The sequence below is a fragment of the Homalodisca vitripennis genome, unplaced genomic scaffold, assembly GCF_021130785.1.
Source record: "Homalodisca vitripennis isolate AUS2020 unplaced genomic scaffold, UT_GWSS_2.1 ScUCBcl_3078;HRSCAF=8362, whole genome shotgun sequence".
Classification (NCBI taxonomy): domain Eukaryota; kingdom Metazoa; phylum Arthropoda; class Insecta; order Hemiptera; family Cicadellidae; genus Homalodisca; species Homalodisca vitripennis.
In genome coordinates this window covers 1-16776 of record NW_025779207.1, presented here as the reverse complement: position 1 = coordinate 16776, position 16776 = coordinate 1, and the positions used below count along the sequence as shown (strand labels likewise).

Below are 16776 nucleotides of genomic sequence, written 5' to 3'. Positions count from 1 at the left end.
GAGTTACAATATCCGAATAGACTAATTTGCATTTATGTCAATTCCTTATGTGCTGGGATTACCAGAGAAAATTAGAAGAGTAGTTATAAAACATAATTAGAACCACGTGGAAAACAAACAGCATTCACAACAAACACGCATTGTATACACAACAGCAAAAAGTGGCATGCAGTATGCCAAAAATAGTTTTTACAGTATAAAATGTTTAATAGGCAATACATAAGCAAGACTAAAAGAGCATTAAAGTTAGAATAAAATAACACACATTGGTGGTTCAAATACTATTGAACTGGGACCTAACTCAAAATTGTAAGCCTAGCTTATGCTTATTGTGATATAACTCAAATCTATGACACTGTTTTATTAATTTTATCACATTGTTTTTATAATTTTGTAATTTTATTATATGTGTGTTTAGGAATATTTAAGCACCATTCTTCAACACTGCAAAGATTTTAAAGAATACCATCGTAACAATCTTGCCAAAGTTGGTCGTATAAATAAAGCAATAATGAATTATCATGCAAATGCTGAGAGAGAACAAAAGAAAGAACAGGAACGCATTGAGAAAGAACGAATGCGTCGACTAATGGCAGAGGATGAAGAGGGTTACAGGTATTGTACTGTCATTATATCATCTTCATGTGTATCAGACAATTTGCTATGTCCATATATGACAAACAGTGTTATTACTTAATTGTAGGTCTTAGCCTAATTTGCTACAATATAAAAGAACCATCAGACTTTTTAAATTATTGTTAAACAAAACATTATTTTTTTAAATAAAACATTATACAATTTGTATAGCCCTTTAATAATATGTTTAAGTTATGGTTAGTTTCGATCACTACTTTTGTTTTTCCTATTAAGATACATTTCATTATTATCAATTGTTTCTTCTAATTTGTTTTCACCTTTTCGCTACCACTTTTATGTAAAACATTTAAAATAAAAACCCTAAAATCATTACAATTTATAAGCAATGAATGAACATAAATAAAGAAAATACTAACTACAGGAAATATATGATTTACAAAACAGTGATAATTTGTTAACATCGTTATCTAGATCATAAAGAAGATCTAAGCCTTTTCTTATAAAAAACAAAAAAAAATATGTTTTAGCGATTTGTAATTTTTGTGTAACGCTAATCAGCTGATATCAGTGAATAGACACACTTGATTTATGATGATGCATTACATAAAAGTAGAAAATACAAACCTTTAGGAAAATATTGTCTACAAAAATACAATTTGTTCATCTATGGTTTTTTAAACACAAAAAATAACAAAAACATGTCTCAGTGATCAGTAATTTGTGTACTACCAATCGTATCGAAATAAACGTGCTCACATACAAGAACATAAACATAGAATATACGGATTTAAAGTAAAATATTGTGTGTAAAATCACAATATTTTTTTAATATCTCCAAATTTTTATCTACCCTAACTAGCCAACCAACAGAGAACTCTCGGCTCTTCTATTTCCTTTTGTGATGAGCACAGGGTGGTCTGAATGGATTAAAGATTGTCATGTTTTATTTATATAAATTATTTTTTGCTGGTGTTTACAAAAAATCATGCACAACAAATAATGACGGAAACTTAGCGTAACCTTTACATGGTTAAGAGCTAATAACTATGTCAGAACTGTTGGTTTCTAGCAAGTAAAGAAAGGCCCAACTAATATTGGCACTGATGATTTTAATTTGATTTTAAGTTATGCCTGAATAAAATACTTAAGAGTGTTATTTTTTATAAACCACAAGTTTTTAGTTCATTTCAAAAAATCTTTAATTCATCAACTTATTTCGTCTTAAACATCGAATGCGTTACAAATACAGTGTCAGTTAATTCACTCTAGAACCTACATAATCATAGTGTGAATTGTTACTGTACATTTCTTGATTTAAACAACAAACATTTTTTGTTAAGTTTTAAATAAATAGTTTAGTTTTAAAAGATAGATTTTGTTATTTATTTAATATGTTATGATTAGACTAAAAAATAATAATGTTATAAAAAAGAATAAATAAACATTAAATACAATTGTAATGATTTTGATGATTAATAGTGGATTTGATTTGATATGCCTGTAGTCAAATTGTGTAAAGTAGAGATGTGTCAGAGCCTGGCTTTTTTAGAAAAAAATGTTACATGGCACTTGACCCCCCAAAGGATTAATAACTTACATGTCTCAATGTTTTCATTGTTGTATTTTTATTTCAGAAAATTAATTGATCAAAAGAAAGACAAGAGATTAGCCTTCCTACTTTCTCAGACTGATGAATACATTAGCAATTTAACTGAAATGGTTAAACAACACAAAATGGAACAGAAACGAAAACAGCAAGAAGAAATGAAGAAAAAAAAGAAGGTAATGTAATTTATATTGTAATGCAATAGATGGCAAAACTATAAAGGGGTTTTTGTTTTGTAGAAGTTTTTGAATTTGAAAAATAACGTCTACTTGTTTTTGCAGAAGAAGCGTTTGAAGGTGAATGCTGATGGGGAAATCATAGAAGGTGCTGAGGATGATAATTCACAAATGTCAGACATGCACGTCACTGTTATTGAACCTTCAACAGGTATTTTACCATTAATATGGTTTTAAGGTTTTTAACTTATTTGGCTGGTAAAGATATTGATATTTTTTAATTTTTTATGTATACTTAACCTTATGCCTTAACCCTGGAACTGATACGATTAATTTCTAAGAATAATATACCAATGTGACCTTTTTGTCTATAAACATATAAAATTCATAAAAAATACATAATGAACAGAAAACATATGGTATTATGTATAATTCTAATCTGTATGGACTTCACATTTCACAGTATGTTGCTCCAATGCCATAATAATTAGATAAAATGTCAAATACATAAAATGTTTAAAATTTTATTTGGACAAAAGTTTTGAAATAAATATGTAGGGTAAATCAAAGATAAAAAATTAGGCACACAAAACTAAAACTTTGCACCATCATTTTTCTGGAATGAGTTCCTAGTCAGAGTCAATTTCAGCAATTTTTCTTTTTTATCCCAGAATCCCAGTCTTGGTAGGCCGATAAAAGTGCTGCAATTTATAGCAACAAGTTGGATGGGTCCTACAATTGCATTTGGAACATCAGCAGTAGCTCCATTTTTGTTTTAAGTGGAGAATATCTACACAAATGACACATAATCTTTCTTTTCGGTCTGGTAAATGTTGAAGTGAATGTTCAGAATCCCCTTGACCATTTCCACCAGGCATTGGATGCACTTGTGAAACATCTTCAGTCAACTCAAGCACAATATATATAGAAGAGCACGACTACAAACAAGGACAACTTGTTGATAATCATACTAAAACGATAAATCACCTAGAGAATACAATAAAAAATCTTGAGAAAAAAATTAAGCTCACAAGAAACACTTCAATCAGAATTGCCGAACCGTACAAACAATGATTCCCAAACTGAACCGTTCAACTCATTACATCTCTCAGCCCATAAGCTACTCCTCAGACTCGCTGATGGAACTTGCTCAATTAAAAGTAAGGCAAGATAATTTAGAACGTACGGTTGAGGACTTGGCAGGACAAATCAAAAAAAAAGACATACTGAGCCTCGTCTAACTCAGAAATACAAAGCATGCTTAAAACACAAAATCATAAAATAATTAAAAAAAAGTATGCCAACCAAACAAAATAATACACCATCTAATAGAGGAAAGAAGAACTATTTCAGTGTTTCACTACAAATGGCTAAACTTAACACAATCCCAGAAACAATATCCTATGGTTACACAAAGACAGATACTTTTGACAACTAATGAACTGCTTAAGACTGTGGGAGACTGCCAAACGCGTACAGAAAAAACAGAAAATCTCCTGTACGACTCAAGGTCTAGGCCAGATTCTGGAAAAACCAAGCTCACAAGACTACAAGAAATGGACAGCGACTTATGCACAATATAAACAGCAACAGGAAACACAGTAGGTACCAACAAAACTGAAAATTCTGCTACCTGATATGACTATGGGAATCAGCCAATCCTACACAAAAATACTGTCCACCGAAATCCATGACTCATCAGAACATAATGACCAAATCACACAAGATATTACAGAGGGAATCTGCCAAACCCAGCCTAAAAAACAGTCTCCTGAAATGACGGTGGGAACCTACCCAACCCACACCAAAAAACTACCCACCAAATCCCATGCAAACACCAAACACATTCATTCAACAAACACAAAAGGAGACATCATGGAAATAGATACAGGCAAACTCGAAGACATTCCATTAAGTGATGACGAAGACTCAGAACTTACAGAGACAAGAGCGACCCGCCCGCAAGTATGTTGGGAGCACCTCAGTAAACCCAAAACACAGGCCGCATTTCCAACCTACTCGAAGAGGATCTTAAAATCTTGAAAGATTAAAACCATACTCTTTCCCACCAGAAGAGACACCTATATTGACTACGCAGTACATGACTGATGAAGACATGACCAAAATCGTTGTAGCATTTTCCTCTTCAATGTTGATGATACCTTCTCAACTTCAAGATCACCATCAACTCAAAACGTCACTGCAATTCAAAAGAGACTAAAGAATAAAAACATCTCATTCAACACCTTCACTACAACTCAGGACAACAATGGAAACACAAAAATAATCATCTGTTTTTCCGCCAAACTCAACAACTGGAAGAAAAAACTGTTTCGCTTTCTAGAGCTGGCCAATGAATGCATCAAATTTCCAGTGCTCTTCTCCATCAATTCAGAGGGAAAACATGAAGGAAGTGAACCTGAGCCCCTCAAGCATTAGAGAGCTCCTTCAGGTATTTCTGCAGTTCTCCAGCAATGCCTACCTACATCGCTTCCGCCTGTATACACAAGAAAAGGAGACGAAGAAAAACAATTGACCGGATTCTTGATGACACAGTGTACAAAAATCAAATAAAAATATATCAAGAGTAGCAACAAGAGACTCGGCTATATACAGCACTTGGAGAACAACTCGAGGGTCCCTCCCAAGCCCAAACACACCTACCACCCTACTCATCCAACTGGAAACGACAGGCTCAACTACCATACATGGGGCAATGCACGAACAAAAAGAGCTTTGGAAATCAAAGGAAACATATATCCTTAAAGAGCATTGTAAAATATACAAGGAGTACAATGTAAGCCACCTGACAGAAGCCTCCCAATAGATCTTTTCACCAAAAGACTAAGGAAAAAGTATTGACATCATAAATATACGCACAGGAAAAGTGCTTACAACAGAAAAAACACAAACACAATACCAATTTCGGGTATGACGGTGCCGCCTAGGTGGAACTGCAAAGAAACGAAAACCAAAATTACAAATTATCCCCTAACAATTTTTGCTATTAATGACAAACATCCTAGTTTCAGATAACACACAGCTCCTAAACGACCTTAGGCTATATAACAGCATAAAACACCTCAATATTACTCTTACTCCGGATATTCCGCTTAACCTAGTACAAGGAGTACCAGGATTGTGGCAAAACCACCTATATACAGAAGAATTTTAAAACCTGGAGATCTAATCCTATTCCCTACTAGAGACTCAGCAATTGACTTCAGAAACAGGTTCAAGGACCACACACCCTAAACTACTGTAAAACTAACATTAATGACACCTTCCGAACCCTACACTCATTTCTGATCAACTCTTCACAGCATATCGAGAAAGGAAACCAGTATGATAGGCTCATTCATAGACAAAGCACTTATGATGCACGCTGGGGAGATTCTATTTGCAGCAAACCCTCTCCGGAGCAAAAAGAAGTCCTACTCATAGGTGATACCAATCAAATCCCCTACATAAATAGAACAACCGAGCTGGAGGTAAAAATACTACAAAATCTCTGAAATAGCCACAACGGTCAAAGTGCTAAGCACATCCTACAGATGCACTAAATCTACGACAGCTGTCCTCTCAAAATTCTACCCACAAGGAATGGAAACAACAAACGATATAGTAGGTGAACTGGATATACAAAACTTTGAGGGCCTAGAAAATATAAAGCTACACCCAGATGAGTACACTGTTCTGGCTTTTAAACAGGCAGAAAAGAAAGAACTTATCAAAAGAGGATACAAAGCATCCACCATCCATGAGTTTCAGGGCAACAAGCTGCAAATATAGCTGTAATACGCACTTCCAGTAGCCCAGGGGGAAATATACAACTCACTCCCACACTGCCTAGTAGCACTATCTAGACACACACCAAATCCTTTCTTTACGTGACACCATGCAGGAATGACACAATAAGCAAATGGATCCAGCAGACAAACGCCCTTGACAATAAGGAACTCTTAAGCATTCACAGCAAATAACCTCACTACTGACCAGCTGAATAGAAAAAGCATAACAATCAACACAGGCCAAAGTACTAACAGGCAAGAAACAACACCCCAGCAAGCAGCAGCCAACCACAGACCACGATTTTTTTAGACAAAATCCAGCACCAGCAAGGAAAGAGGACAAGACCAAAGTGAAACACAAACCACGAACACTCTGGAACTCCAGCTTCAAAAAAATAAAACACCTCCTAAACAACACAAGGTCACGCGGCCACACCAAAACATTGTAATGGCCCACCAAAATATAGATGGAATCAAAAATAAAATAGAACGACTGACACACTTCCTTCACTCCCACAACCCCGAAATTCTCATACTGACAGAACATGGACTAAACAGCGCAAACCTAGAAAACATCAGGATACCAGAGTATGAACTCATTGGAGGGTTCACAAGGACACAACATAGGAAAGGTGGGTGTGGCAATATTCAACAACAAGAACTTAAAAAAAAGCAAGGTCAGCATAGTATCCATCTCAGACTCAACAAGTGAAATGATCTGTGAATCCATAACACTGAAGATAAATCTCAAAAACTGCTTTCTATACCTAGTGGGAGTCTACAGACCACCACATTCTAACCTTGAGAACGCTATTGATACACTCTCAACAGAACTAGACAAAATCCCAAATCCAAATAACCCGATAGTCATAATGGGTGACATAAATGTTGATAACCTGACAGATAGTCAAGAAAGCCAAAGCTTAATGGAAGCTCTAGAGGGATTCAATATTAAGAGATTAAAAACTAACTCCTACTAGAATCACCCACCACAGCCAGACCTCTATTGATGCCATCTGCACAAACATAAGTGAGGATCAAGTATCCCATAGTGTGATCACCACAGGGCTTTTCAGACCACACTGCTCAACTGTGTCGTGTAACCGTTAAACATTGACAATCATATTCCAATAAAGTCTAAACAAAGGGTTATAAATATGCACAAAATGGAGGAAATACGAACAATCTTAGCAAGCCAAAACTGGGCAGATGTAATATCTAAAGAAAATACAGAGGCTGCCTTCACTGCTCTGGATAGTGTCTTGCGGTTTACTCTGGACGCGGTATGCCCATATAAAACAGTACAAATAAAGAAAACACGAAGTAAAAAGAGTATGGGATGCCGAATGTGAAGAACTTAAAAGATCATATTTAGAGGCATTAAACCGAGAAATGCCTCACTGGTAATATAGAAGACAAAAATAACACAGCTCTCAGAAAGAAAAAACTATGACCTCAAAACTGAAAGATCTGAGGAAAAAGCACAATGTACCACCTTATAGAGCAAGCAGAGGAACAAATCAAAAGCCTTATGGAAAGTAATAAACTACAGAGAGGAAGAAAAAGAGTGAGACTTCAGTTTTAGAAAACCTGAATATAGGAGGCATGCACAGCTCACCCAATAGAATAGCAAACTACTTAAACAGTTTTTTTTTTTGTGACAATTGCAGATAGAAACACTGAAACAGAATGAAAGGGGAAGAACATGGCACAATAGAAGACCCTGTTGGAAAATATATTGGCTCAAAACCTCCAGCTTTACAAGGCAACTGAAGAAGAGATAAGAAAAAACTATAGATTCAATGAAACCCAAAACTTCGGCTGGAGAAGACGAGATTCATCTAAATTAATTAAATACTGTAAGAATGAACTAGCAGCCCCTCTAACAAACCTAATAAATAAATCTCTCTTAACGAAGGAGTATTTCCTAGCACTTTAAAAAACGTCTAAAATATATCCAAAAATACAAAAGTGGAAAAAAACCACTGAAGCAACCAGCTACCGCCCAATCTTCCTTAATACCAAACTTCTCAAAAAAATTCTTGAAAGAGTAGTTCTCAACAGACTCACAGAGCATCTTCATCAGCATAACTTTTTACCTCTAAAACAGCACGGCTTCATCAAGAACAGGTCAACAACAAACAGCCATTACGCAACTCATAGAAGGCCTCATAGAGAAGCTAGAACAAGGCTACATTGCCTCAACAATCTTGCTGGACTTCAGCAAAGCATTTGATTGCCTGGACCACAAACTGATAATAAAGAAACTAAGGGTTCTCGGTATTTCTAGAAAAGAAGCACAATGGTTTCAAAGCTATATAAGTGACAGGAAACAGTTGGTAGAGATCACCTATGAAGACAATCACGTCCTACAAAAGATGAAATCACAAGTACTACCAATAACTAGAGGAGTGCCACAAGGATCAGTGCTTGGTCCTGTCCTGTACATTCTTCTTCTAGCAAACGATTTTCCAAAATTACCTAGAAAACTTCTGCGAGGCGGTCATGTTTGCGGATGACACAGCGTTGATTGTTGCTGACAAAAATAAAGAACAATTGGAAATAAATTCCTATGTGGCTTATAACATGGCAAAGCAATACTGCTACCAAAATGACCTTGTCTTAAATGAAAGCAAAACCTGCCAACTCATCTTCACAACAACCCCAAACAACCATCAGGGGCTCCCAGACATCACAACTGTCAGTATAAATAAATACTTAGGCATAATTTTAGATAATACCCTAACATGGACACCTCACATAAACCAGTTATGCAATAAATTGAACTCCAGTCTCTTTGTTATTAGAAGAATGAAACAGATCAACGACCATAAAACAGCACTAACTGCCCTACTATTCACTCTTTGAGTCCCAGCTTCGATACGGACTGGTAGCCTGGGGGAGGTACAAGTGACACAAATCTGCAAAGAGTACTGATCATACAAAAAAGAGCAATAAGAACTCTGAACGGACTGGGCCCCAGAGACTCTTGCAGAGAGGCTTTTAAGGAGCTCAAAGTACTGACAGTGGCCTCACTCTACATCCTTGAAAACTGTGCTCTTTACAGTAAAATCGGGCCAAACTAGAATGGAAGAACAGCATTCTTATAACACCAGGTACAGACACAACTTTCTGCTTGACGCTCACCACCTTAGTCTATACGAGAGGAAGCCTTCCTATAAAGGAGCCACCTTCTACAATCGACTGCCTGAGAATTTCAAGAGGCTGCCTGAGAAAAAACTGAAAAACCGCACTGTCAGACTGGCTACTGGACCGATCCATCTACACCAGTACGAGAGTTCCTGAACTGGAGAAACTCATTGACAAAAAAAAAGAAACTATAGCAACTTTTATGATGTTATATCATAACCTTGAAAATTTAACACTTTTTTACCTATGTACAGTAAAATTTTTGTATGTATGTAAATGTAAACCTGTGTTTTTTCTTACAATGTATGTTTTTGACGCCATACTATACTCTATGTATATGTAAATAAAGATTGATTGATTGATTGATTGATATTTTCTACACAATCATCTCTATTCATTGATTGATCTGTAATTTTAGAATACAAAATAAAGGCATCAAATACAGCAATGTCGAGAAGGTTATAAAATATTTTCTTCCTGTACTTCTTTGTGGCTCTGCTACAGGACAGGTGATATTTATTTATGACTACTGGTTTGATTGCTTGAAGGCCACTTTTACTAGTTATCAACTTGTCCTCTGCTTTATAACCAGTAGATATTAAATATACTGGTTTTCTACATGCTTTTTGCTTATATCCAACTAACAAAATTTTGTCTTGCCTATAGTAAATACTCTCTTCAACCTAAGTCTTTTCAATTACATCTTTGGATAGACCTTTTGTGTTTTTGTTCACTGTGCCAGTTAGAAAGGTTGTCCTATCAAGCAGTTTGCGGGCTAATGGTAACTTGGTGAAATATATCTCTAAAGATATGGTAACTTTTATTAAAAAGATTACATTTGATCATCTGGTCTAATACCACTTTTTATTTAAATGGATCTGATCCTCCAGAAAGAAATTTCTGCCACTGTACATTATTTTACATAGTCGTTTTGCTGTTGCAAAGATCAAATTTTTTAATGCCATTCCGAATTGTTTATTTATTTATTTTTTTCATAAATACTCTTTAAAAACAACAGTTTTTTATCCCAACAAGCAACTTGTAAATTGAAAGATTCTGGCCAGGTACAAAATATTCCTTTAGTTGGTACTTAATATAGTCATTTAAAACATTTTTTACCATAGTTCATACTTTGGATGGGTACTTGGTAACTTTTCTTTCGAGTTGATGTGAAACATGGCAGGAATTAACTGAAATCTATTAATGAACATGGTGTTTGAAAAGGGGTCATAGCTCTAATTTTCTTTTTACTCCAGCAGTCTTCAATATTTTTCATTCTTACCAAGTCCATATTCAATACCAATATAATAAATCTTTGAATTTCTTGATAGGTAACTTCCTTCCATTTTCTTAGCTTAGAAAATGTTTTCAACTTAACCTGGACTTTCTAATTTTTTTAGGATATGCATTTGTTTCTCTTGTCAGGAAGTTCCGTACAATGTTAGAAAAGGAGAGGTAAAAATAGTTTTGAGGCCTAGAATTTCTAGGAGGACAGTTTTGAATGCCTACATTCCTGGCAGTAAACTTGTTTTTAATGCTTATTTCTGGCTCTAGTGGTAGGATATGAACCTTTTTGTGATGTAAAAATCTATTCACAAAGAGGAATGCTAGAGTTAGATAAAACACGGATCAGCCATATTAGATTAGAAGAACATAGCCAAATCAAACTAACCACGATAATAGCAAACAAAACTGCCATCTCAGATGTCGTGAAACAATAATGGCATAGCAAAGCGCGGCGAAGCACTCAGTTTTTTTTCTGTCACTGATGTAGTAATAATTTCTCAATGTATTCGGATAGTATAATTAATATTGAGAATGAGTTAAACAATTGATTGACGCATGTTTCATAGAAATACGTTAAACAGTTGCTGAGTTAAACACGATCCGGAAAAAAATGGAGCCTTAATTTATGATCCTTCTGTAAAGAGACACGTAAATGAGTTGTAATATACAACTCATATCAGTTCTATTGTTAAGGTTTGTGTCACTCGAAGAAGAGGATATATTTTCAAAATGTTGTGTTCTATTTTTGTAACATTAACATTGGCAAATCTCCGAAATAAATTTTAACCCTTGACCTTGTAGATTGCTTGTCTTAACTGTATTTTCCTCCCTCTCTCCCTAGAATGTCCTTTTAATTCATTCATAACTTTCAATGTTTCATTTTCTTTCTTTTCTAGTCCATTTAATATTATTTCTAAAATATTTATAATACTTCTTTAATTATTAGAATGTTTTTTTTTTAAGCTGAAACAAATAATTTATTTTCTTAATTTTTAACCAAATAAAATTATCTATCCATGGCTTGATTATTTTAAGTTATTAAAATTTTCAACCTCTATTTTACTACTAACCACATTAGTATTCAAAGATACTAGTGTGAAAGATTAAAAAAAAAATGCGTCAAAGCAAATGACTGTTTGTAAACAGCTGACCAGTTCTCTTTATCAAGCAGTTGCTCAAGAGGAGCATAGTCCGTGCGGAGCCGGCTTCGGATGGCAAGGGGGGAGGCAAATTGCTCTCTCCTTCCGCCACCCAGTAGATGCATGATCAGTGATATCTGTGTGGACTACTGTAGCATCAACATCAACTTTACTTTTATTCTCTATTCTTGCATAAACATGATTTGTACAAGTCCTGGACCAGTTAGTTATTATCGTCAGCTCATTTATCAAAAATTCCAAACCATTACATTAACATTAATTAACTGACATTACAGTTTTGTACTTATCAATATCAGAACTATGACAACTACTTATTTGTAAAACATTAATATTTTAAAAATATATTAAAACAAAAAAGTAGAAGCTGAGTCTTCATAATGAAATTTCTTATTCTAAATTAGTAATTATTGTTGCAATGGTCCTAAGCCTAATATAACTGCTAAGCCTAATTATGATTATACATGATTAATATTAATTTTACAGGTAAACAGCTATCAGGAGAAGATGCTCCTCTAGCCAGTCAATTAAATGAATGGCTTGAAGCTCATCCAGGATGGGTTGTAGTTGAAGAAGATTCAGACGAGGAGGATGAGGATTCTGATGAAGATGATGAGGGAGGAGAAAGTAAGTGTATTCAGTAGTCACTGTCATCATCGCATTAAAACTTTAACTAGTGATTGAAAACAGAATTTAAAAAATCCAATTCCAATACTCAAGTTTTGGTCTCAATTCCGAATTTGGTTAAAGTGCATGTGCTATTTATTACTAAGACATGAGAATATAGCCTATTCGAAAAAGAATATATCACTGTATTTAATAAGGATGGGCTGATTAAAGAAATTATATTCTGATTTTGATATGGATACCAAAATTTGGTCTTTGTTCTAAATTTAATACAGATTTGATGAATAATAACTAAATATTGTTAAGTAACTAAAGAATTTAAATAGGACAGGTAGAGCAGGCTTACAGCTCAGAGACACAATCTGTGAAGAAACAGAGGAATATGTTTCCAGTCTGGTAGAGGTAAGCCTGCTCTTTCATTCTATCTAAGTTCTCATAGTAAAACCTGACTTTTTGTCATCTTTAATAATAAATTCTCACTCAGAGTATAATACGCTAAACAGATTTGTTTTGTTACTATTAAAGCAAATCTGGCCATTAGGAGTGGCCAGCCATATATTTCAAACCACCTACAGCCATGAATATTGTAAGATATAAACATACATATTTTATTGTAGAGGACATATTTATACAACTACACAAATTACGAGGGATAAAATATTAGCAAACCTCTGTTTGTTTATCAATGAAAAGTGGATGTTTGTGCACAGACGCAACGTACATGTAATGGTTCACAAACATTGATAGATATAAGCACTGTAAGCAACATTATTTGTATAACTTAGGTAATTTGTTAATTTGGTTATCCATCTATAACCACTCATAAATTATGACAATAACACGTTTTAGAAATTTAAAATTTATGTACACCAGATTAGCTGTTGTCCGTGAATAGTCACAGCAGACTCTCTTGACCATGCTCGATCGTAAAAGTATAAAATACAAACTATAATTAAAATATTTAAAAAAGCAATTTAAAAAATCTATCTTCCTCTTCATATACAGAAGTTACAACAATAATATGTTATACTGTTAAATGTATGATACTGTGAAATCGTAACTTTGGAAGGATATTTTAAGTACTTCTGTTAATTTTATTCTTATTTTGCAGTAACATTCCTTGAAAATATTGGTATCAGAATCGTGTGAAAAAAGCAACAGTATTGAGAATCGTCAATAGCTTGATATTAAGAATCGAGATATCAAGTATTGGAATGAACCCATGCCTAATTTCAATAATGCCTAATTTATAAAGTTTAATGGATTAAGAGTAGAGATACAGTAATCCAACTTCTTGGGGGTTTTAGAATTAGTCTTCCAAATTTATCTTAAATGTAGTATAATCTAGGATAGTCACATCTATTAATATAACTAGTCAATATTAGTTACCGCCATAAACTATAATCTCAAACTTAGATTTTGAAAAGTTTTTTGATAGTGATGATAGTGATAATTTACTCTTGTTCTTAATTTCTTCGCCTTATAACATTTTGATAACTCTATTAATACCAGTGGTATGTGAGTAGTAATGTTTATATAAAACAGAATTTGTATTGAATAGTGTATAATCAAATCTTTTCAGTTTTTTAAATACAAATTGATATAATTGTTTTCGTAGCTTGTGATAAGCAAAGTTCTTTTTATTACATTTTCCTCTATTATAATAAATAGAAAAAAGTTATATTCCATTCCGAATACAATAGTCTCTCAACAGTTACTTATTGTGTTCATAACAATAATAAAAACTCTTTTTGGCCATTGTAAGAATGTTTAGTGCATTAAACAATGATTACAAATCTTACTTTGGAGTGCTGTCAAAAACTGATTCCATTGGATTTCAGTGTAACATGGTAATTGAAAAAAGTTATTTGTAATTATGTACTACAATCCTATCCAAACTGCCAAACATGTTACATGTAACTATCATGGTACTGTTTTCTGTTTTACAGTTTTTGTAAATGCAGTTTTAAAAATATTCTTAATCACTACAGAAAATGAAAAATAGTAGTTCACATATTTTGTTAATATTTCCGTGTGGTCATATAAGTACAATGATAAGGTTTATCGATAGAAAATATGAAGCACATTTTCTGGACCAAACTGAGTACAAAAAAAAAATTTTGTACATAATAGTTTTCTGAATTAATACTTTCAGAAAATAATACAAATTTGTTTTTAAACAGAAGGTAGTTGCAAAGATATATCCTTATCCAATATAATACAGCATATTTATAATTAACTTGAATACTTAAGCAGACCATTCCAAATTGTATTCTTTTAGGGTGAAGAACTAAATTTTCTACAAGTGTGTCTTCACCTCTAAACCTCTTTTACTTTTAGTACAATCAAGGTGCAACACAATACACACAACAATATTGGAGTATGCCACACCACCAGCTTTTGCTGAGGAGGTTACAAGCAAACTTTCTAATCTATAACTCATTTCATTTTTGAGATGTCCCTGCTGCGGGCAGATAGATAGACAGACAGACACAAAAATAATGTTCAGCCAAATTCCATGGATAGCAATGCACCAACATAGAACGCATTCTTGCCTATGTAGAAATGAAGTGTTCTGCAATATTTAAAGTCTGTAGATAAAATCTTTTTCGAGATATCTTACCTAATGATACATTCAAATTTTTGCTCATTAAGTTAGATTTCCTAGCAATTTTGCCTCATAATTAAAAGTTCCGGTGAGCTAGGGCGGGCACTAACAACACAAGAGAGTAATGAAATCAAATCTTTCAGCACCTTTAACATTGACTTTGTACTCATTTTTTTCCATTTACTGTATGAATAAGTGTCAAATAGATCACATATGATTGTAAGCAGTTTGTTTATAAGTTTATTTATACTGCTATAATCTAACTCTTGTTCCCATCATGGTTACCTATAAGTCCACTATACAAATATTCTGTAATGCTCAGCCAAATTCCCATGGTGTGATGTGGACCATCATCGAATTTAGTATTCCTTACATAGAAATGATTCTTTTTTGCAAAATTTTTAGTTTATAGGTCAGTTTGTTTTTCAAGGTATTTTATGAACTGACAGACGGATAAACAGACAAACAGAAATGAAAATGTCCTGGCCTCTTGAGTGATAGGAACTGCTGAAGCTCAGCCAATAAATATATTTTCACACGTAACAACAAATAAAATAAAGCCCAACAATGGAATATTTTAGCAATATCATATCAAACTTATTTTATGTGTTATATTTTATATGTTGTTTATATATAATTAATACACCTAACTTAAAAAATATTTATTTTGTACTGAAATAAGTGTTAAGTAGCTATTTTAGCCGTAACATATATTTGTTAATCAGGATTGTGAAAACTAACAGGTAGTTAAGGAAACCTTTTAAATATTAAGTAAGAGTTTCATGGTAAGTTGTCGGTTTTCATTGATAAATGTTAGTTTATAAGGATATTCGTTGCTTCTGAACAGCCATTCCTTATCAAAGTTCAATGGGATGGAAAATTGATAATCTTCCAAGTTAGTCTTACACACCCTGGGATGGACATGAATTGCCATCAAATACTGTTAGGTATTAGGAGGTTCACTGAATTTGAGCTGCTGGTAGATTTTGTTAGAACTCTTAAAATCATAAGTATATGTATGTATGAAGGCAACATATGTTATCTATATTGTTCATATATACATGTATATGTGTGTGTTTTATATATACATATTGTTTTTTAGGGAAAAAATCTGATAAAAGAGAAGGTCAAGGAGAAGCAAAAGAGGTTATAAAAAAAGCAAAGGTAGAAGACGATGAATACAAAACTACCACTGAAGAGCACACACACATACTACAGGTAGATACAGTTTAGATAACTAAAAGTTACATTTGTTTTAGTAAATTATTGTGGTACAACTTTAGTACAGTGGAATCTGGATAATTCGAACTTGGGTAATTAGAAATCTTCTTTAACCCTTTAAATGCCAGGGATCTCGCTACGAGACGATTTAAAAACACACTTAAGTGCCGGAGTCTTGGAACGAGAGTATTTCTATTTTCATTTATAGTACCTCTATAACTTAATCCCATACTGGTTGATTTCATACCAAAGGCCAATACATTAACTAAACTGACCTTTTCAACTATTATTTCTACTTTTTAGTGCTGTTACAGGTGACATAAAGAACTAACTAAAATACACTTCGTTAGTTGGATCATGATCGCAAGTGGGTCGTGACGAGTAGCAGAGTGTTTTTAGGTTATATAATTGTGCGTTTTTATTAATTTGAAATATATATAAGTTGTATCAGATATTTAAAATTAATAAAAAAGTGATGACAGTCACTTCCGAGTGTCCATGTAAGACAGTGTTGTAGAGTTTGTGTTGAAAATTGCCTGAATGTTTATGTTTTGAG

The 16776-nt window shown here is 33.6% G+C and overlaps 1 protein-coding gene across 1 annotated transcript in view; it reads left to right on the top strand.

The window, feature by feature from the left end:
- Window positions 1-16217, top strand: part of LOC124372397 (ATP-dependent helicase brm-like) — a gene marked incomplete at both ends in the record, with an annotated part of 36800 nt that extends 20583 nt beyond the window's left edge. The window contains 5 exon segments of the mRNA XM_046830794.1: window positions 419-615; window positions 2232-2379; window positions 2485-2590; window positions 12251-12391; window positions 16102-16217. Of these exon segments, the coding sequence (XP_046686750.1) occupies window positions 419-615; window positions 2232-2379; window positions 2485-2590; window positions 12251-12391; window positions 16102-16217 (708 nt within the window).
- Between the last annotated feature and the right edge of the window lie 559 nt (window positions 16218-16776).